General features: G+C 61.9%; 1 protein-coding gene across 1 annotated transcript in view; it reads left to right on the plus strand.

The window, feature by feature from the left end:
- The first annotated feature begins 1,655 nt into the window (after positions 1-1,655).
- ADGRB2 (adhesion G protein-coupled receptor B2) overlaps positions 1,656-20,252 on the plus strand; it is a 30,363-nt gene continuing 11,766 nt past the window's right edge. The window contains 8 exon segments of the mRNA XM_068159280.1: positions 1,656-2,007; positions 6,880-7,672; positions 13,740-13,823; positions 15,297-15,461; positions 17,227-17,391; positions 18,638-18,802; positions 19,694-19,858; positions 19,945-20,046. Of these exon segments, the coding sequence (XP_068015381.1) occupies positions 1,912-2,007; positions 6,880-7,672; positions 13,740-13,823; positions 15,297-15,461; positions 17,227-17,391; positions 18,638-18,802; positions 19,694-19,858; positions 19,945-20,046 (1,735 nt within the window). The 5' untranslated portion in view covers positions 1,656-1,911.

Here is a 20,252-nt window from a genome sequence, read left to right on the forward strand (position 1 = left end):
CCCATGTGCCCACGCAGGTCACTTGTTGCAGCACGGGGAGGTTTCTCTGCAGCCCAGAGCTGGCGTGGGGGGGGGGGACGTGAGGGGGGGCATAGGGGGATGCGTGTGCTCCGTGCCCGCCTGCTCAGTGCTGGGGGCTGGCACAGCACAGCCTGTGAACCACCCTTTGCTTTTCTAGGTCATGGCACTGCTGCCTCTGCTCCGTGGTGCCAGGCAGACAGGGCCGCCGGTGACGTGGGGAAGTGCCCCCCTCGGGGGGACTGCGCTGGGTGGTGGCAGAGAATCCGCTCAGGGTTTGTGGCCGATGGCTGTGGCACGCCTGGAGCCGGTGGCACCGGGTTGGGGCTGGTAGCCCTGGGTTGGCACCGAGCTGTGCTGCTGTGACTGGGTTTGTGGCACAGAATCTGCTTGGGATTTCTGGCTGATGGCTGTGGCACGTGTGGAGCTGGTGGCACTGGGTTGGAGCTGGCAGCACTGGGTTGGCACCGAGCTGTGCTGCTTTGGCTGGGTTTGTGGCACGGAGTCTGGGCAGGGTTTCTGGCTCCTGGCTGTGGTGCGTGTGGAGCTGGTGGCACCCTGGTGGCACTGTGCTGATTTGGTGGGTCCCAAATAACCTTTGGGGTGATTATTTGGGACCAGCCTCTCCCCCCCTCGTAGAAGGTGGCAGTGGCTGAGCCGAGGAGGGCTCATGGGGAGGGATCTGGCTCACAGGGCTCACACTGGGTGCCCATGGGGCGGAGCGGGGTTGGCACAGCTGTCGTCACTGTCACCATCGCCTGGCTGCTCTCCAGCTGCTCTCATCAGGGACTCTCAGTGCCCCCTTTCCCAGCGGGGTTTGTTACCAGTGGCACGGATGCCGGCGGGCTGGTGGATGCTGGAGTTGGCCATGGGGCAGTGCCAGCTCCCCCAGCCTAGCAGCGGCTCCTCTTCGAGGTCTGCCCGGCTGCTCATCAAGCCTTGTCGCCAGAGCCTGCTTTGATCCAAGGAATCTGCAAGAGGCCAGGATCCTACAAATTTGGTCTGTGCTGGAGGGAAAATGGATACGGAGCTGGCACCGTGGGTGGCTTGCTTGCCAACCGGCAGCTGCGTGGCAGAGGTGCTCCAGCGCCAGCTGGGACATGCTGCCTGCTCTTCCCGGCTGCCTCCAGCTCTTCCCGGCTACCTCCAGCTCTTCTCGATGCCTCCAAGGTCCTCCAGCAGTGCAGCTCCTCTGCCCTGCATGACGCTTCTGCCGTGTCAGTGATGGGTACAGTGCCAGGCTCTTCCTGGAGGGCTGTGGTGGGCATCTGTGCTGCGAAGAGCCCTGCCAGGGCACCAAGCTCCTGTGCGCGGCAGGTTGGGTTTTCTTCACCTGGACTGTTCCCATCGCTGCCCAGTCCCTGTGCTCCAGGCTGGATGGGGGCTCCAAGAGAGGAGGATGGCACTTGGACAGACAGACCGACCGCAGGACAAGCCACCAGCCCTGGGCCAGCCCCCACTCAGCCCTCGTGGCTGGGCTGCTGCGATGCCTCGATGCTGCTCCCCGGGATTTTGGACTGAGGCCCTGCAAACTCACTTCCCACCACGGAGCTGTCCTCTACCAGGGGCAGGGCTGGCCCTGGGCCACCCCTCTTGGTTGCCAAAAGTCAGAAGCTCGGTAGCTCCTCGGTGCTCGTGAGGGCCATCCTGTGCCCCCCTGCCCTCGCCCCGTCTGTTCCTTCCTGATGTCCTCCAAGAGTGGGATGCAGCCAGGTTTCTCCTTCTCCTCGGTGTACCTCGGAGGCTCCTGGGTGGATCCAGGGCTGGCTGAGACGGTGGCTTACAGAAACACCCATCAGCAGTGAGCTGCCACCCCTGCCCCTTGGACCCAGCTTTGGAGCCCTCCTGGGGCTCTCGGCCCTCTGTCCTTTTGCTGCACGGTGCCAGGGCAGGATGGATCTGATGGAGGGAGAAGGAGCCACATCCCAGCGACACAGAAACCACACAGAGGAAGCCATGGAAGAGCAGCAGGAGCATCCACAGCTGCAGGTGCCCTGCTGGTGGGTCGGGGGGCTCGCCTCCAGGAACCCTCCCCCCTCCCAGCCACGGAAGAGGGTGGGGAAGCACAGACTGTTCCCTGGCAGCGTAATCCCTAATCCCAGGGGAGATTTCACTCTGCTGTCTCCCGGCCCTGCTCTTAGAGCGGAGTTTTACCAACAGCAGTTAAGTAAAATAAATAAAAAGGCCTCTGCTTGCCAGTGCCAGCGAGGCTGAGCCAGTGACTGGCAAAGCAGCACCATTAATTACAGCTCGGCGCTGCTGCCAGCCTGCCCGCTTCGGGAAAGGGGGTGGCAGCACGCCGGGGAAGCTGGCAGGGAGAGAGAGGGGGACCGCAGGGTGGGGGACGTGGAAGCCTTGAGAGGAGGAAGCGTGGCCCTGGGCAGCGAGGGATTGTGCTGTGGCAGGTGGAAGTGGCAGAGATCCCCTGCTGAGTGCCTGCATGTGCATGTCTGTGCCCATGCCTGGCAGGGAGATGTGGTTTGGAGGGGGAAATGGGGGCGGGAGGAAAGAGGAGGGCAAGGGGTGGGTGTGTGGCAGCATCAAGAGGAGGAGTTGTGGTGCTGGGCGCCGAGGGATTGTGCTGCGGCAGGTGGAAGTGGCAGAGCTCCCCTGCTGAGTGCCCGCGTGTGCGTGGAGCACACATGTCCGTGCCCATGCCTGGCAGGGAGATGTGTTTTGAGGGGAGGTTGAGGGGGAGTTGGGGTGCAGGGTGGTGGGGGATGTAGGAATGTTGAGAGGAAGAAATGTGGTGCTGGACACCGCGGGAATGTGCCGTGGCAGGTGGAAGTGGCACCGGTACCCTGCTCCCTGCCGAGTGCCTGTGTGTGCATGTCCGTGCCCACGCCTGGCAGGGAGATGTGCTTTTGAGGGCAAGCTGTGTGGGAGAGGGGCACAACGGCGTGGTGGGCGAGCTGGGAGCCTCGAGAGGAGGAAATGCTGTGCTGGGCACCCAGGGGCTGTGCCACAGCAGTTGGAAGGGGCACAGATACCCTGCTGAGTGCCCGTGTGTGCACACATGTGAACACACATGTGCGTGCACATGCTGGGCATGGAGCCAGGATTGTGAGGGCTGTGAAGCTGTTCCGGTGGTGCCCACGGTGCTCATTAGCTGCTGGAGAGGTTGTTGGTGCTGCTGGGGTCCCTCATGCCAGGGGGGCAGAGCAGGGACAGAGGTGGCTTTGAAGTTGCCCGGATGCCTTTAAGCCGTGAAAGAAGATCCTGGGAGCTGGAGGGTTGTGGATTCTCCTGGATTTTAAGAGCTCACTCATCGTGGTGCTTTGCTCATCAGCATCCCCTCTGGATGTGTTCCCGCGGGATGAAGCCCGTTTGATGGCTGCCTGGCGGTGCTGCCGGCCAGCCTGCTCCTGCCCAGTCGCCGCTGTCTTTCAGGAGGGGGCGAGGCCATTCTCACGGCGGTTCGGCGCTCAGAACTTCCTCATCCCTTCCTTACCCTCATACCCTGGTCCCAGGCTATCCTTGTGGTAGGAATTCTGATGGATTGTGCGTTTTCCAGAGCCTATTAAAGGCACAGTGGTGGGTTAAAAAGCGTGTCCCTCAAAGCCCAAATCTCCTTTACTCTGCTATTAATCGTTTCTTCACATTATTAATGCCAAGGGGGTTTAGTGCTGCCTGGTTAAGCACTTTTTCTTTTTTTGGGGGGGGGGGGGGGCGGCGGTTGGTTGTTTCTGGCTTTGCCTGGCTGGAGAGAGAGGTGTCCATGGCAGAGCAGGAGCCTGATGATCCAAAGCTGGTCCCTACCATGCTGGGAGGATGGAGCTGGAGCAGTTCCATGCCGAAATCCCCATTCAAGGCCAAGCATCATCGGGGAAACAACCTGTGAGTGCGGCGTGAGCAGGGCTGGCCTGGAGCCGTGCCCTCCTCCCACCGTGCCACAGCTGCTGGGGAGGGACCGGGGAGCCCTTGCCAGAGCCTGCCCGTTGCTGGAGCCGAAAGGGCCATGGTGGCAGTGATGGAGAGGGGATCAGCGGCAGTGATGGAGAGAGATCCCGCTCCAGTTGCTGAGGGGGTGTCGCCTCCCAGCTCGGTGGTGGCTCTTTAAAAGCCTTAATTAAAAGCCCTCCCCCTTCCCTGCACACAAAGGCGAATGGAAGGGGCTGGAGCAGTTTCCTGCAGTGGGCAAGTGTGCCAGCCGTGCTCTGGGTGCCAGCCCCATCCTATACTCCCATAGCAGCCCAGCAAGGTGGCTGGGGCCACCAGCATCTCACCCCCCCACCCCCCCACCCCAGGCTCTGCTGGCAGTGCCAGGATGCAGAGGCTGGTGCCAGGTGGTTTCTTCTGCATGGCCCAAGGCTGGTTTGGAGGGGTGGTGGGCAGCAGGGATGTGCCCTGGCACCCTGGGGAGGCTGGGCTCAGCCTTGCTGGAGCATGAGGATGGTGACACTGCAGGGTGCTGTGCCAGGTACGGGGTGAGGCTGGCCCCTCCTTGTGCCACTCAGCAGCTCCTGCTGGGTGACTCGGTGCCCCAGATGTTAAAGATCTTCTCAGGCCCAGCTTGCAGCTCAGTGAAATATTTTCACTGCAGCAGCAACAGCAAACGCTGCAGGGAGCAGAGCTGGTGCCGAGCGAGCTGTAGCAGAGCTGAGCTGCTCCTCACAAGCCCTGGCCTTCAGCAGCAGCAGTGGCACAGCACCGGGCCCCCTGGCACCCACCTGCCCCAACCCTGGTGGCTTTTTTGGGGGTGGGGGGGAAGCTCCCCGCCGTCCAGGGAACTTGGATCTCGTGTGGTGTTGTGATTAAAAGATGAGGAGCAGCAGCGGGCTGCCTGCTTGTGCCCATCCCACCCGGCTTGCCTGCAGCCCGTTTCCCCCGGTGGAATCCTGGAAGGCACGCTGGGCACGGGCAGGGCCCGTGTGGGATGGACGGGGATGGATGGTGCTGCTGGAGCCTCCCTCCTCCCTGCACCCGGGCGAGGGAAGCAAGCACCATCTTGTGTCCCTGCCAGGCTGCGGGAGCCCCAGGAGCTCGCTGCAGAGCAGCAGCACGTCCCTGCCTGACCTCCCCCTCTCCTCCTCTTCCTCCTCCTCCTTCTCCTTTCCCCATCTCTGCCCCTCCTGCAGCAGCAGAGGGCTGTGACTTTTTGGGGGACCTCGAGGTCCTTGTTGGGTGCTTGAGGAGCATCAGGAGGGGATGCTTACAGGGCTCCTCAGTCTGGTTGCCCCTTGGCTCCCTGCTGCTGCTTCTGCCACGGTCGGGGGGAGGGGAGGGAGAGGGAAGGGTAGGAGGGGCTCCTGTTGAATCCCCCGGGGTCTCCCGGGGTGGCAGTGGCTGCAGGGAAGTGGGAGGTTTCTTTTTGCCCCAGATTTCCCTGCTTACACTGGGGGGAGGGTCTTGCCCGGATCCAGCTGCAGGTCTGGCTGCTCCATCCCAGCCCCTTTCTGCCCATGCCTGCGTGGTGCTGGCGGGGGCCAGCTGCCGGCACCGAGCCCCCCGCGCTGCCAGGGCGGCAGGAGCCGGTGCCAGCCTGTTGCATGAGAACTGGGTTATTTTTAGCTCTCTAATGTGCCCGTGGTGGCTTCAGCGCAGGCTCAGCCACAGCTCAGGCTCCTTCCTCGATGAGCAGGGGGATGCCCCAGCACCGAAGCCTTGGCCAGGGGCGATTTGGAAGCAGGAGATGGAGATGGGCATCCTTGTGTTGTGCCAAGCACTCGAGTCCCTCACATGGCTGGGATGGAGAGGAGTGGGGAGCTGGGGGATTTTGGAAAGCGACCTCCGGGCTGGCATCCATCACCTGCAGCCACCTCCTGGATGCCCTTTGACACTGGCACAGGCTGCCCAGGGAGGCTGTGGCTGCCCCCTCCCTGAAGATGTTCCAAGGTCAGGCTGGATGAGGCTTTGAGCAAGCTGGGCTGGTGGGAGGTGCCCCTGCCCAGGGCAGGGGGGTTGGAACTGGATGATCTTTAAGGTCCCTTCCAACCCAACCCACTCTGTGATCTTATCCCTGGGGGGGAATGTGGGGGGGTACCCCTTTGCCACCGCTGCCCTGGCACAGGCTGCTTTGGCAGAGTGGTGCCAACACGTGTGAGGTGGCCTCAGCCTCCCTAGAGCCACGCTCCAGTCCCACTTAACAAGGCCTCCTCCTGCATTATTTCATTAATGAGTTATTAAAAAGCCATCCACGGCGACGCTGCTGCGGCCCCGGCGTGGTGCCCGAGCAAGATGTACTTTAATGATTGCATGCCCTGTGCCAGGCTCTCACAGCAGCTGGGGGGGACAGCACCGTGCTGGTGGGGTGCCCATGTACCCCAGCACATGGTTCTGGGCTGCTCTGCTGAGCGACCAGCCTGTACCCAGCGTGTCTGGGGCACCAGCAGCAGCTAGGAAGGGCTTTACAGCCCCCACCTGGGCAGAAGCTGTGCTTGGTGGCTCCATGCCCAGGTTGTGCCTGGTTGGCTCTGGTCGGTGAGCTGAGGGCAGGGGGAGTCTCTGGGTGGGGGGAGTGTCATCTGCAGGGTGGGAGCTGAGCCTCTGCTGGGGTGGTTTTGGGGTGCTGTCCCCAGCTCAGGGGGTGTCTCGGTCCAGCCTGGGGGACAGGGCAGGGGGTCTCTGTGGCAGGGGATGAGAGCTGTGAGGTGGGAGCTGGGTCTCTGCTCTGGTGGCTATGGGGTGCAGACCCCAGACAAGGGGCTGCCTTGGCACACCCTGGGGGCAGGGCAGGGGGCTCTAATGGTTGCCCCCTTCCTGCTGGGGACATGGATCAGCTGGGGTGGTGCTTCCATGCTGACTGGGCTCAGTGTAGGGTGCTGGCCCCACTGTGCCAGCTGCAGCACGGCGAGGATCCCGCAGTGGGGTGCCTCCTGGTAAGCATCTGTCTGTCTGTCTGTCTGTCTGCCTGTCCCCCAGGGCAAATGCCATAGGATGACCGCTGCTGGTCCCCTCTTACTGGCTGTGATATCTTCTGTCCTGTGGCTCACGCGGGGCTTCGACCCAGCTCCCAGCGCCTGCTCCGCTCTGGCCTCCGGCGTCCTCTACGGTTCCTTCTCCCTCAAGGACCTCTTCCCCACCATCTCCTCCGGCTGCTCCTGGACCCTGGAGAACCCCGACCCCACCAAGTACTCTCTCTACCTCCGCTTCAACCGGGAGGAGCAGGTCTGCACCCACTTCTCGCCCATGGTGCTGCCGCTCGACCACTACCTGGCCAACTACACCTGCGACCCCCGCGGCGAGGCTGCCAGCCCCTCCCCTGCCCGCCAGCGACCGGAGGAGGAGGAGGAGGAGGAGGAAGCCGAGCTGGAGCTGTGTGAAGGTGCCGGACCCTTCACCTTCCTCCACTTCGACAAGAACTTCGTGCAGCTTTGCTTGGCGGCCGAGCCCGAGGCTGCCCCCCGCCTGCTGGCCCCCCAGGCCCTGGAATTCCGTTTCGTGGAGGTGCTGCTGATCAACAACAACAACTCCAGCCAGTTCACCTGCAGCGTGCTGTGCCGCTGGCTGGAGGAGTGCCTGCAGGCTCCCGGGGCCCGGCGCTGTGGTTTCACCCACGCTGGCTGCAGCTGCCAGGCGGAGAGCCCCCCCGCACCCCGCCGCAACGCCACCCGGCACGGTGCCCGCACGCCAGCCCCGCCGCCCGCCGACTGCTGCCCGCCCGACCTGCATTCCGCGAATGCCAACGACTTGGACCTGCCCGAGGTCCCACACGGTGAGTGTGGGGGAGGCCGGGGGGAGTCCCAGAGGTAGACCCTCCCCCTGCTCTTCTGGGTGCTTCCCAAGGGAGCTGTGCATGGAGGAGGGAGCCATGTATGGATCCTGCTCATTCGTGCTTCCCAGGGCAGGAGAGCACAACCCAGGTGCTGTGCATGGAGAAGGGAGGCAGTGGCATGGATGAATCCTGCCCATGCTTGCTCCCTGGAGAAGAAAGGTGTAAATTGAGTGCTGTGCATGGAGCAGGGAGGCTGTGCAAGGGATGAAACCTGCTCATTCATACTCCCCCAGGGCACAAGGGCAGAAACTGGGTGCTGTGCAGGGAGGCTGTGCAAAGGATGAATCCTGCCTGTGGGACAGAAGGGCACAAACTGGGTACTGTGGATGGAGCTGGGAAGCCACACCAAGGGCAAATCCTTTGCATACTCCAGCTCTGGGCACACCTCTCCTGAGCAGTGCCCTTGCTGAGTGGAGCTGAGCTCAGGCTCTGTTAGCATCGCTCCCACTGTGCCCGCCCTGGCTGTTTGCCACGGCTGCCCTGGCACAGCCCCCACGGCCCCGAGGCCTCGCTCCCTGGCACAGGGCTGCTGCTCTGGGCAAGAGGCAGGAGCTGGAGCCTTGTCACTCTGCATTGGTGGAGACGTGGGAAACAATTTGCAGGTAAAATGACCCTTTCCTGTGGCAAATTACCCTTGACTGCTGCAGCCTGGGCACTTGGTATTCCAGGCAGGCTGGCACAGCACGGGCACGGCCGCGCTGGTAACCAGGCGGAAGGGAGCCATTTGCTCCGTGTGGCATCCCAGGAGCCCTGAGAGAAGAGAAAGCAGCCTGCACCCTGGGCATGAGGGTTGGGCTGCCCCTGGCTGGGAGACAACTTCCCAGGCAGTCCCCTGGCTAGGAATTACCTCCTCAGGCTGGGAGACAACTCCCCAGGCAATTCCCTGGCTAGGAGATACCTCCCCATGGCTAGGAGATACCTCCCCATGGCTAGGAGATACCTCCCCAGGCAATTCCCTGGCTAGGAGATACCTCCCCATGGCTAGGAGATACCTCCCCAGGCAGTCCCCATGGCTAGGAGATACCACCCCAGGCAATTCCCTGGCTAGGAGATACCTCCCCATGGCTAGGAGATACCTCCCCAGGCAATCCCATGTCTGGGAGACACCTCCCCAGGCAGTCCCCTAGCTAGGAGATACCTCCCCAGGCAATCCCCTGGCTAGGAGTTACCTCCTCAGGCTGGGAGACACCTCCCCAGGCAGTCCCCATGGCTAGGAGATACCTTCCCAAGCAATCCCATGGCTAGGAGATACCTCCCCAGGCAGTCCCCATGGCTAGGAGATACCTCCCCAGGCAGTCCCCATGGCTAGGAGATACCTCCCCAGGCAGTCCCCATGGCTAGGAGATACCACCCCAGGCAATTCCCTGGCTAGGAGATACCTCCCCATGGCTAGGAGATACCTTCCCAAGCAATCCCATGGCTAGGAGATACCTCCCCAGGCAATCCCGTGGATAGGAGGCACCTCCCCAGGCAACCCCTTCACCCCTGAGGCATCTCCGTGGGGCCCAGCGAGGGGATGCAGGGCTTTGTGGGCACATGTGGCCAGATGTTTATTCCCCCCCCCCCCCCATCTGCCAGGCCTGGGTGAGGAGCAATCCCCCTCTGAGCTGCGTGAGAGGCTTTCTCTGGCAGATTAGGTGGTGCTGATGGGCTGTGGGTGTCGGGATAATTTCATTGGGCTTTAGCCTTCCTTCCAGGAGCTAAATGTCATTATGGGCAGATCCCCCGAGTAAATCCCCTGGTCTGTTACAGCTGCAGGGATACAAATCTCCTCAGCCTGAGGGGAGCTGCTTGAGCTGATTTGATTTGATTATTTTAGGTGTTTTTTTTCCCCCCCCTTCCCCCCACTCCTCCTCCCCCTCTCCCCAATCCTCTTTAATTGCAACTCCACGTTGATGATGAAGAGCTCGGTGCCAGGTTCAGCTGCCATGCCCAAGGTCATGGAACCACAGGATCACAAAATCTAAGGGTTGGAAGTGACCTCCAGAAGATCCTTGAGTCCAAACCCCCTGGCCAAAGCAGGATCACCCAGGGCAGGTCACCCAGGAACACATCCAGATGGGGCTTGAGAGTCTCCAGAGAGAGGACACCACAACCTCTCTGGGCAGGGGTGCTGCAGGGGCTGGCACTCATCCTGTGCTGGGGTTGCTGGGGGGCAGTGGGTGCTGGGGGTTGCAGGATGCTCTATCACCTTGCTTCTAGCTCTTGGGGACATGGTTTAATGGCCATGGTGGCCTTAGGCTGATGGTTGGCCTCGGTGATCTTAGAGATTGGAGGTCAGGTTTAGACTGCAGAGCAGGAAGAAATTCTTGACAGTGAGGGTGGGGAGACCCTGGAACAGGCTGCCCAGGGAGGCTGTGGATATCCCCTCCCTGGAGGTGTTCAGGGCCAGGCTGGATGAGGCCTGGAGCAGCCTGGGCTGGTGAGAGGTGCCCTGCCCGTGGCAGGGGGGGTTGGAACTGGATGATCTTTAAGGTCATCCAACCCAACCCATCCTCTGAATCTTTTCTAACCAAAGCAATTCTGTGATGATTCTTAGGGGGTGTGTGTGTTCTGTCATCCCATGGCTGCTTTGCCAAGCATGGCTCAAAGGGAGGATGCTGGAGGGGCGAGGAGTGGGGGGAGTGCCCCTGCAGAGCTGGCACACTCGGGCACAACCAGCTGCAGCAGGCAGAGCACAAGCTCCTGCTCCTTCCTTCCCCAAATTGCATTTGACATTCCATTAAAACCTGGAAGCACCCAGGGGGGTCCATGTTATTGCAGTGCTGGAGTCAGGAGGGGAAGGTGCAGCCCCCATAGCAGTGCAGCCCCCGTGCCAGTGCAGCCCCCCCGCTGCCATCCCCCCGCCCTGGGCCATTTCCCGCGCTGCCAGTGCCGTGCCATGGGGCTGGAGCACAGAGCTGCCTCCATGGCAACAAGGGCAGGCAGGGGGGGATCCTGGGCTCCCACCTGGCCTCCCCCCAGCACCCCTCAGGGTGGAGAATGGTGGCTTTCAGGGTGGCAGGCAGGGCTGGGGGGCTGAATGGCGCCTGTGAGCCGAGGCTTGGCGGGCACCCAGCGCTGATCTCAGCGGCTCTCCTCCTCCGCCGCAGCCACGCAGGGGCTGGCACCGGCCCAGCAGCTCCCCAGGGCCTCCCTGCTCCCACCCGTGACGGTGTCCCCGCTCCCTGCCCTTGTCCCCACGCCTGGGGGTGGGGGGGGTGGACGTGGTCGGGAAGACGCAGCCCCGGTGCGGTGCGGGGTGGAGTCCACACGGGGGGAAGGCCCTGCGGTGGTGTGGGGGGGGGGGGCTGGGGCTTTGTGGGGCGACACTGGGGAGGGTCTTTGCAGGGGGTAACCATCTGCAGCTGTGGGGCTGAGCAGCTCCAGCTCTGGGCTACATTTGCCCTTGGTTTAGGAGATAACTCCTGAATCCCATGGCTGGGAGACACCTCCCCAGGCAATCCCCTGGCTGGGAGACACCACCCCAGGCAATCCCCTGGCTAGATGATTCCTCCCCAGGCAATCCCATGGCTAGGAGACACCACCCCAGGCAATCCCATGGCTAGGAGATACCTCCCCAGGCAATCCCCTGGCTAGGAGACACCACCCCAGGCAATCCCATGGCTAGATGATTCCTCCCCAGGCAATCCCATGGCTAGGAGACACCTCCCCAGGCAATCCCCTGGCACTGCCACGGGCTCCCTCTCTCCTTGCCCCAAACTCATTACCTTTTAGCCCCCAGGGAGGTGATGGTGGGAGAGAGCCATGGCTCAAGGGGCCACAGCTGGCCTTGGGGGACATCCTGGGCTTCCCAGAGAGGTCTCTTCCATCCCAGTGCCTTCTGTGGTTCCCAGAAGCATCCTTCTGCCCTGGCAGCCCAGCAGCCCGGGTGGGGAGTGGGGGTGCTGGGGGTGCCCTGGAGCAGGCGTGGGTGGCAGTGCTGGGCATGGCTGCCCCAGGGTGACAGGTGGGGATTTAGTGCTCTCTGCAGGAAATTGAATTTGGTGTCTCTGTTGAACACAGCCCTGGAGAGCAGCCTCATAGATCCTCAGGATTTATGGCTCCCCCCAGGCGCTCGCCGTGCCGTCTGTAATTCTGCCACGCTGCTCGTGCCAGCCAGGGTGACCCCAGGGGGAGCTCGGTGCCATGGCTGGACAGACCCCACCCCAGGGCAGCCCCTTGGTGCCCCTGTCCCCCTCCACTGCCCGTGGAGAGGAGCTGAGGGTGATAGAATCGTAGAATCAACCAGGTTGGAAGAGACCTCAGAGATCATCAAGTCCCAACCTGTCACCTGGTACCTAACACCTCCTGACAGCTAAACCATGAGGAGCCCAGGCAGGGCACACTCCTGGGCAGGGGTTATGCCAGGTTGAAGGCACAAGCTGGAAAATTCAGGTCTGGTTCATGGCACCAAGTGCCAGCGTGGGCAGCAGGCCCTGCCCGAGGCTTGTGCACCACCTCTGTGGCTTCAATGGGAGCTGCAGCATGCCTGAGGCAGGGCTGGGCACTCCCCTTCCAATGCCAAGTGTCCTCAAGTCACCTCTCCTCTGTTCCTTGGGGCCATCACTGTGCTTGGCTGGCACTGCCAGGGCAGCTTAGCACGGTGCCATTCCTGGTTGCTGTCCTGGCTGGCACGGCACAGAGGTGCCCATGGTGTTTCTGGGGAGCTGAGTGCCCAGGGTGGCACTGGTGGTGCCCAGAGAGGAGTATGGGAGGCCAGGGAAGGTGCCCCCCCCCCCGGGCTGTGCCCACAGCCACACCTCCCTCCAGGCCCTCCACATGCCAGTTAATTTCACGCCAAGTGCCCTTGATGGATCTCTTGTTATTTTTGGTGAGCAGAGCCATAAATTTGTGCCACCTCACTGCAGCAAGCTGTTAGCTGGGGACAGGAGAGCACCTCTGCCCAGCACAGCGCTGGGCATGGGCACCCAGCTGCACCAGGGCCGTGGCAGCCTGGGCTGTGCTCCAGCTGCAGCCCCTGAGCAGCTCCAGCTGCTCCCCTGGGGGAGCTGTGATGCCTTTGGGGGCTCTGTGAGTGTTCTCAGCCACCCTCAACCATCTCCAGCCGTTGGGGATGCCAGTGAGGGCATTCCTGCAGCCCTCCTGCAATGGCTCTTGACCTCCAGTGGGCTCTCCAGTTCAAGAGGGACAGGGATCTGCTGGAGAGAGCCCAAGGGAGGGCTACAGGGACGCTGAAGGGACTGCAGCACTGCCTGGGGAGGGGAGGCTGAGAGCCCTGGGGCTGTTCAGCCTGGAGAAGACTGAGAGGGGGGTTAATAAATGTTTACAGATATCTGAGGGCTGGGGGTCAGGAGGGAGGGGACAGGCTCTGCTCAGCTGCACCCTGGGATAGGACAAGGGGCAATGGATGGAAACTGCAGCACAGGAGGTTCCACCTCTACATGAGGAGGAACTTCTTCACTGTGAGGCTCACAGAGCCCTGGAGCAGGCTGCCCAGAGAGGTTGTGGAGTCTCCTGCTCTGGATGCTTTCAAGCCCCATCTGGATGTGCTCCTGTGTGACCTGTGCTGGATTCTATGGCCCTGCTGTGGCAGGGGGTTGGACTCTATGATCTGTGATGGAATGGAATGGAATGGAATGGAATGGAATGGAATGGAATGGAATGGAATAGAATAGAATAGAATAGAATAGAATAGAATAGAATAGAATAGAATAGAATAGAATAGAATAGAATAGAATTAACCAGGTTGGAAAAGACCTTTGAGATCATTGAGTCCAACCTAACACCCAGCACCATCTGATCAACTCAACCATGGCACCAAGCACCCCATCCAGGCTCTGCCTAAACACCTCCAGTGGTGGTGACTCCACCACCTCCCTGGGCAGCAGATCCCAGTGCCCAATCTCTCTTTCTTCTGTGAAGAACTTTTCCCTATCATCCAGCCTGCACCTCCCCTGGCACAGCCTGAGACTCTGAACCCCTTCCAACCCCTAACATCCTATGATCCTGTGAACTCCGCCCCTGTCCCCATTCCCAGCCTAACCACAGCCCTTCTCTCTTCTAGGCAATGGGGTGGAGGAGAACCAGAAGGTGAAAACGCAGTGGCCACGCTCTGCAGATGAGCCAGGGGTCTACATGGCTCAGACAGGTACCAGCACTGCCTTGGCACGGGGACAGGCACAGCAGGCTGGTGGCTCTGGGGCTGAGGAGCCTTCCTTTGGGCAGGGCTGATGGAGACAGAGTGATTCCTTTTTCCTTCCTGCCCGTGGCCCGACTTTAATTTGCTCCATTTATACATTTTTTCCTTTACACCTTCCTCTGAGGGCTGTAAAGCAAAAAAAAGAGAAGGAGAAGAAAAAAAATCCATTAATTGTTTCCTTCAAATGTATTTATTTGGCAAATCCATCTGGGTAATTTGAGCTGCTGCTCTCCCCCCCCTCCTCTCTTCCCCACCACCCCTGATTTATGGTCGGAGGGCTCAGAGGCGAGCGAGAGATGGATGAGTCCCAGTGCTGGGAGAGGAGCTCTGCTCCCTGTGCCTGGCATTCAGATCTCCTCCTGGGGACTCACAGTGGGTCCTGCCCCACGAGGAGCTGCTAGGCAGAGCGTGAGGTGACCCCAGAAGTGACTGATCCAGCCCTGGGGTCCCTGTGTGCCCGTGGGGTGTTGTCACCTCGGTGAGAAGCTTGCTCCAGAGTCTGTGTCCTGCCTGACTCCAGGACAAATCGTCCTCTTTGGAGCCCTCCTTCGTGTGCTCCTCTTTAATTTAAACTGATGGCCTCTGCTTCTGGCCTGTCCAATAGCTTCAGAGACATCATCAAGCTTAATAAGAGCTGGGTTGTTGTAAATGTCAATGCTGGGCCTGGGTGGGGAGAGGGAGCTGTGCTGGGCTGCCCGCGCTGCCCACACCGCCTGGGCTGGATGCCAGCCCTGTGCCGGGTGAGATCCTGCACCCTGATCCCTCTCCATGTCCTGGGGTTGGAGGGCAGCATGGGGTCCTTCACCCTGTTTGTGTCCTCAGTGTCATCTCAGTGTCACCACAGCAGCTTGTCCTCATCTCTGCCCTCCCGGGTGCTGCCTGGCTGCTTTCCCATCCCTCTGCAGGGTCTCCCCTCTTGGAACCTTCCTCTTTCCTCCCAGGGTTGGATGCCAGCCCTGTGCCAGGTGTGATTCTGCATCCCAAACCCTTCTCCATGTCCGGGGGCTGGAGGGCAGCGTGGGGTCCTTCACCCTGTTTGTGTCCTCAATGTCATCTCAGTGTCACCACAGCAGCTTGTCCTCATCTCTGCCCTCCTGGGTGCTGCCCAGCTGCTTTCCCATCCCTCTGCAGGGTCTCCACTCATGGAAGCTTCTCCATCCCACCCTGGACTGGATTCTATCCCTGTGCCAGGTGTGATCCTGCACCCCAGCCCCTTCTCCATGCACTGTGCAGCATAGCATGGAGTCTTTCCCCCCACTTCCACCCTCAGCATCATCGCATTGTCACCGCAGCTCCTTGTCCTCATCTCTGCGCTCCCAGGTGCTGCCTGGCCGCTTTGGGGAGGGGTCTCCACTCTCGGGACCTTCCCTGTCCCACTCCTGCCGGGCAGTCCCCTCCTCTCAGGGGCCGTATGTCTCGCAGGGGACCCTGCAGCGGAGGAGTGGTCGCAGTGGAGCGTCTGCTCCCTGACGTGCGGTCAGGGCTCGCAGGTGCGGACTCGCTCCTGCGTCTCCTCGCCCTACGGGACGCTGTGCAGCGGACTGCTCCGGGAGACACGCACCTGCAACAACACTGCCACCTGCCCAGGTACGGGGGCACAGCGGGACAGCAGCGGGGCTGGCTGCCAGCCGAGCGGCTGGGGGGATGGGGACAGTGGGCACCTGCGTGACTGAGGGTTCTCTGTCGTGGAAAAAGAAGTGTTGTCCGTCCTGTGTTGGGCTGCTCTGAGCCTCCTTTGGCATCCCTCCGTCACTGATCCATAGAATGGCTTGGGTTGGGTTGGAAGGGATCTTAAAGATCATCTAAAGATCGAAGTCCAAGCCCCCTGCCATGGGCAGGGACACCTCGCACCAGCCCAGGTTGCTCATCCTCCTCCAACCTGGCCTCGAACACCTCTGAACACCTCCAGGGAGGCGGCATCCACAGCTTCCCTGGGCAACCTGTTCCAGTGTCTCACCACCCTCAAGCTCACCCTTCTGGCTGTCCCAGCTCTGTGGGGAGCTTCAAGCTTTGGGTTGGTCAATCTGGAGAAGAGAAGGCTCCGAGGAGACCTTTCTTGGTGGCCTTTCAGGACTAAAAGGGGCCAATAAAAAAGCTGGGGACAGACTTTTAAGCAGGGCCTGCTGTGGCAGGACAAGGGGTGATGGTTTGAACTAAAAGAGGGAGATGCAAACTGGAAAGAAGGAAGAAATGTTTGACACTGAGGGTGGTGAGAGCCTGGCCCAGGTTGCCTGGAGAGGTGGGAGATGCCCCATCCCTGGCACCATTCCAGGTCAGGTTGTTGGGGGCTCTGAGCAACCTGCTGTGGTTGGGGATGTCCCTGCTGACTGCAGGGGGGTTGGACTGGGTGAGCTTTGGAGGTTCCTTCCCACCCAAACCGGCCTGGGATTCTGTGAAACCAGTGTGGGGCATCTGGAATGGGTGTCCCTGTGCCCCATGCCCCACCACTGGTGCTGCTGGGGGGATCTGCCTTGGGAGCAGCTCAGCTGGCAGCCCATCTCCATCCTCCTTCCCAGCAAACTCAAGGTGTCTCCAGTGTGTCTCCAAGGTTTTGTACTGGGGGAAAAGGGAGGGCTGGAAGCTGTACTGGGGACTTGGAGCTAGGCAGCTGCCTGGTCTGTTGTGGTGGTGTGGAGTCCCTGTTCATGTAGGGCAGGAAGGGACCAAGCTGCTCTGTACTTCGAGGCTGGTCACAGGCAGGAGTGGGCAGGCAGGATGCTGGGGGTGGTCTCTGTGTCATGCACTGAGTTGTTTGTCCTTGCTGGTGTCTGTTCATCTCCCCTGGGACACTGGGGATCAGTGGAGGGGCTTTGGAGTGCTGCAGAGGCAGCTGGGTGCTGTGTCTAAGCCTGGGATGTTCTGGGGGCAGTTTGCACCCCCAAAACTTGTGTGTGCCCTCTGTACCAGGGGCTCCAGGGGCATGGCAGGAGCATCCTTTGGGATGCTTGTGTGCCCCACAGGTGCCTGTTGCCTTCTTGTGTGAGTTGAGCCGCTGTGGGTGTGATGTGGGTGAGGAGTGGCCGTGCCTGGTGTGTTGGCATAGGCTGGGGTGAGCTGGGCTGTGCGTGGGCATGCGCCGCTGGTACCGGGACCCCCAACGGGGAGGCTGGAGCAGGACAGGGAGCAGCAGCAGCACCAAAGCCTTGGAGTTCATGCCCAGGTGCCATGCTGGGACAGGCAGTGTTGGTGAGACACGAAGGGGAGCAAGGGAGCATGCCCTGCTCTGCCATGGTGCCCCGGGGACACGAGAGGTCTGCGATGACCAGGACCCCTCAGTGCCAGGAGGAGGAGGATGAGGCTGGGGCCCCGCGGGGCCGGGAGGTGCAGCGATGGGTGCTGTGCTGTGTTGCAGCTCACGGCGCGTGGGAGGAGTGGTCCCCGTGGAGCCTGTGCTCGGTGACCTGCGGGCGAGGGGCCAGGACCAGGACGCGGCGGTGCGTGGCCCCGCGGCGCGGAGGGAAAGCCTGCGAGGGCCCCGAGCTGCAGGTCAAGCCCTGCAATATCGCGAGCTGCCCGGGTCAGTACTTCCCTCTCCCCTGCTCCTCCTTCCCCTTGGCAATGCCAGGAGACGGCGCTGGCCGAGAGCCAGAACCACGCTCCTGGCGCGGGGCTGTGGCGCTCTGAGGGATGGGTGGCACCGCCATGGGGACCTGGGCCGGCCCATGGGTGCTGTGGCATGGGGTGCACCCTCCTGTCCCTGCTGGAAACCCAGATCAGCTCTGGGTTTCTCTGAAAACCAGTCAGCTCTGTTGGCCTTGGTGGGGGACCTGAGCCATTGCCATGGGCAAGGGTGACCAACCTGGGGACCAGAGAGGAGCCAGCTCCTTCCCTCCCCACCTTCTGGGGCTGATTGTCCCCAGTGAGCACAGCGCTGGTGCCAGGGTGGCACAGGGACGTCGTGGGACACTGGGGAGCTGGCTGCAGGGGTTCACTGCAGGGTCTGTCTGTGCATGGGTGGCAGCACATCGCCGTCCCTTCCTCCTGTGTGCCAGGGATGGCTGTGGCAATGGTTGTGTCGGGGCTGGCATACCCATGGGGAGAGGCTGGCAGTGGTCTGGGAGCAGCAGGGACATAAGACCCCTCTCTGCAGCAGCTCTGGCAGAGCCATGCCACCCACGGCAGCCCCGTGGAGATGCTACTGGAGCTCACAGCAGCTCCTTCCCCTCCTGTCCTGGCTGAGGTTTGCTGGGAGGAATGCTGGATCTGCAGGGTTTGGTGGAGAGTGATGCCAGGGCTGCTGGTTTTGGCATGGAGTGATATCAGGCCTGCTAGGCTTGGTGAGGGCAATGCCAAGGCTGCTGGGTTTGATGGAGAACAGTGCCAGGGCTGCTGGTTTTGGTGGAAAGCGATGCCATGCAGTGCTGCTGGCTCTGGTGGAGAGTGGTGCCAGGGCTGATGGGTTTGGCAGAGATTGATGCCAGGTCTGCTGGCTTTGTTGGGAAGCAATGCCAGGTGTGCTGGTTTTGGCAGGGATTTGGCAAATCCGCTGAAGTCTCAGGGCTGTGCCCTGCCACGGGGCAGGATGTTGCAGTGCAGCCAGGCTGTAGGAGCATCCTCTCAGGTGACAGTGGTGCCGACAGTCCCTTTTGTCCAGGTCGGGACTCGATGCCCTCTGTTGAGGCTGGCACGGCATCAGCCGTCAGATCCCTAGGGCTGGACCCGTTGCACGGAGCAGCCGCCGGGGGTGGCAGGGAGCTGTGGCCGGGCGGCCGAGGGGCCGCCGGTCGGTGCGGGGCTGACTCCCCTCTCGCTTGTCCCCGCAGTGGAAGGGCAGTGGCTGGAGTGGGGCCCCTGGAGCCGCTGCTCCGTCACCTGCGCCAACGGCACCCAGCAGCGGACGCGCAAGTGCAGCGTCTCAGCCCAGGGCTGGGCCGAGTGCCGCGGGGCTCACGCCGACGCCCGGGACTGCTCCAACCCCTCCTGTCCCAGTAAGGACCCGCGCGATGGGGTTGGGAGGGGGGGCAAAGGGGGGAGACGAAGGGAAAATGGGGAGGCCACAGGTGCCGCTGGCACGACACGTCGGTGTGTGGCACGCTGGCACCCGGCCCAGACGTACAGCCGCTGCGGTGTCACCGCCGGTGACGCCCAGGGTGCTTGGCAGCCCCATCCGCTGCGGGTTACCGGGGGAGCAGGAGCCACCCGGGGTGGTGCCAGGGATCAGCAGCCGCCCAGCTTGTGTTGGTTGCTCCTGCCGGGGACGTTGCAGTTGGAGGAGGCAGGGATTTGTCCTGTGCCCTCACTCCTGTGCCCTCACCCTGGTGGCCTCACCCCTGTGTTACACTGAAGGGACCTGGTGGCTGCAGGTCCTGGCGCGCTTCGGGTGTGTGATCTCTCGTGAGTGTGATCTTTCGTGACTGCACAAGGAGCAGCTTGTGGGGCTGGGGCTGGCACTGGGGGCACAGTGGGCACGGGGGTAGTCAGGCCAAAGGACGTGGGGGCACAGTGGGCACGGGGGTAGTCAGACCCCGTCCTCATCCTGTCCTTCAACATCATCCTCATCCCGTCCTTCAACCCCGTCCTCGTCTGCTCCTTCTACCCCACGTGCTGTGCTGGTTACAGGTGTGGAGGGAGGTGATGGCTGTGCCGTGGCTGTCACAGCAGCCATGCATCCAAGGGTGTCCTTGGGCTGCCGGTGGGCAGTGGCCAGCTGGCTGGCCGGGGGGCACTGGTCTCGTCTGAGTGAGATTTCGGTCATGGCTCTGTGGATTCCGTACCCCTTGGGGCTCGCCGCCTGCGACGCGGGGAGCAACCCAACCCTGCCCCGCCGGGTGCAGCTCACCCTGCCAAGGTGGGCATCCCACGGTGTCCCCATCCCACAGCCGACAGCAAGTGGGGTCCCTGGAACCACTGGAGCCTCTGCTCCAAGACCTGCGACACCGGCTGGCAGCGGCGCTTCCGCATGTGCGAGGGCACCGGCATGCAGGGCTACCCCTGCGAGGGCACCGGCGAGGAGGTGAAGACCTGCAACGAGAAGAAGTGCCCAGGTATGGGGCACCCCCACACCCTCTGGTGCCCATCACCCTGCGTCCAGGCTGTGTCTCACCCCCCTCTTCTCACCCCCACCCACCAGCCTACCACGAGATGTGCAAGGATGAGTACGTCATGCTGATGACCTGGAAGAAGACAGCTGCTGGGGAGATCATCTACAACAAATGCCCCCCCAATGCCACGGGTGAGGGGCATGCAGACAGCACCCCGAAGCCCCACCATGCCCTGGAGCAGGGCAGGGGGTGGTGGGTGGCACTGGAGTGCTGGGAGGTTCTTGTGCCATCATTGAACTGGATTCTCTGGCACAGGGCAGGGGGTGGTGGGTGGCACTGGGGTGCTGGGTGGCACTGGGGTGCTGGGAGGTGGTTCTCCTGCCAATGCTGAACTGGC

Source organism: Melanerpes formicivorus, unplaced genomic scaffold, assembly GCF_026170545.1.
Source record: "Melanerpes formicivorus ecotype bairdi unplaced genomic scaffold, bMelFor1.0.p_v2 SCAF_45, whole genome shotgun sequence".
Lineage (NCBI taxonomy): Eukaryota > Metazoa > Chordata > Aves > Piciformes > Picidae > Melanerpes > Melanerpes formicivorus.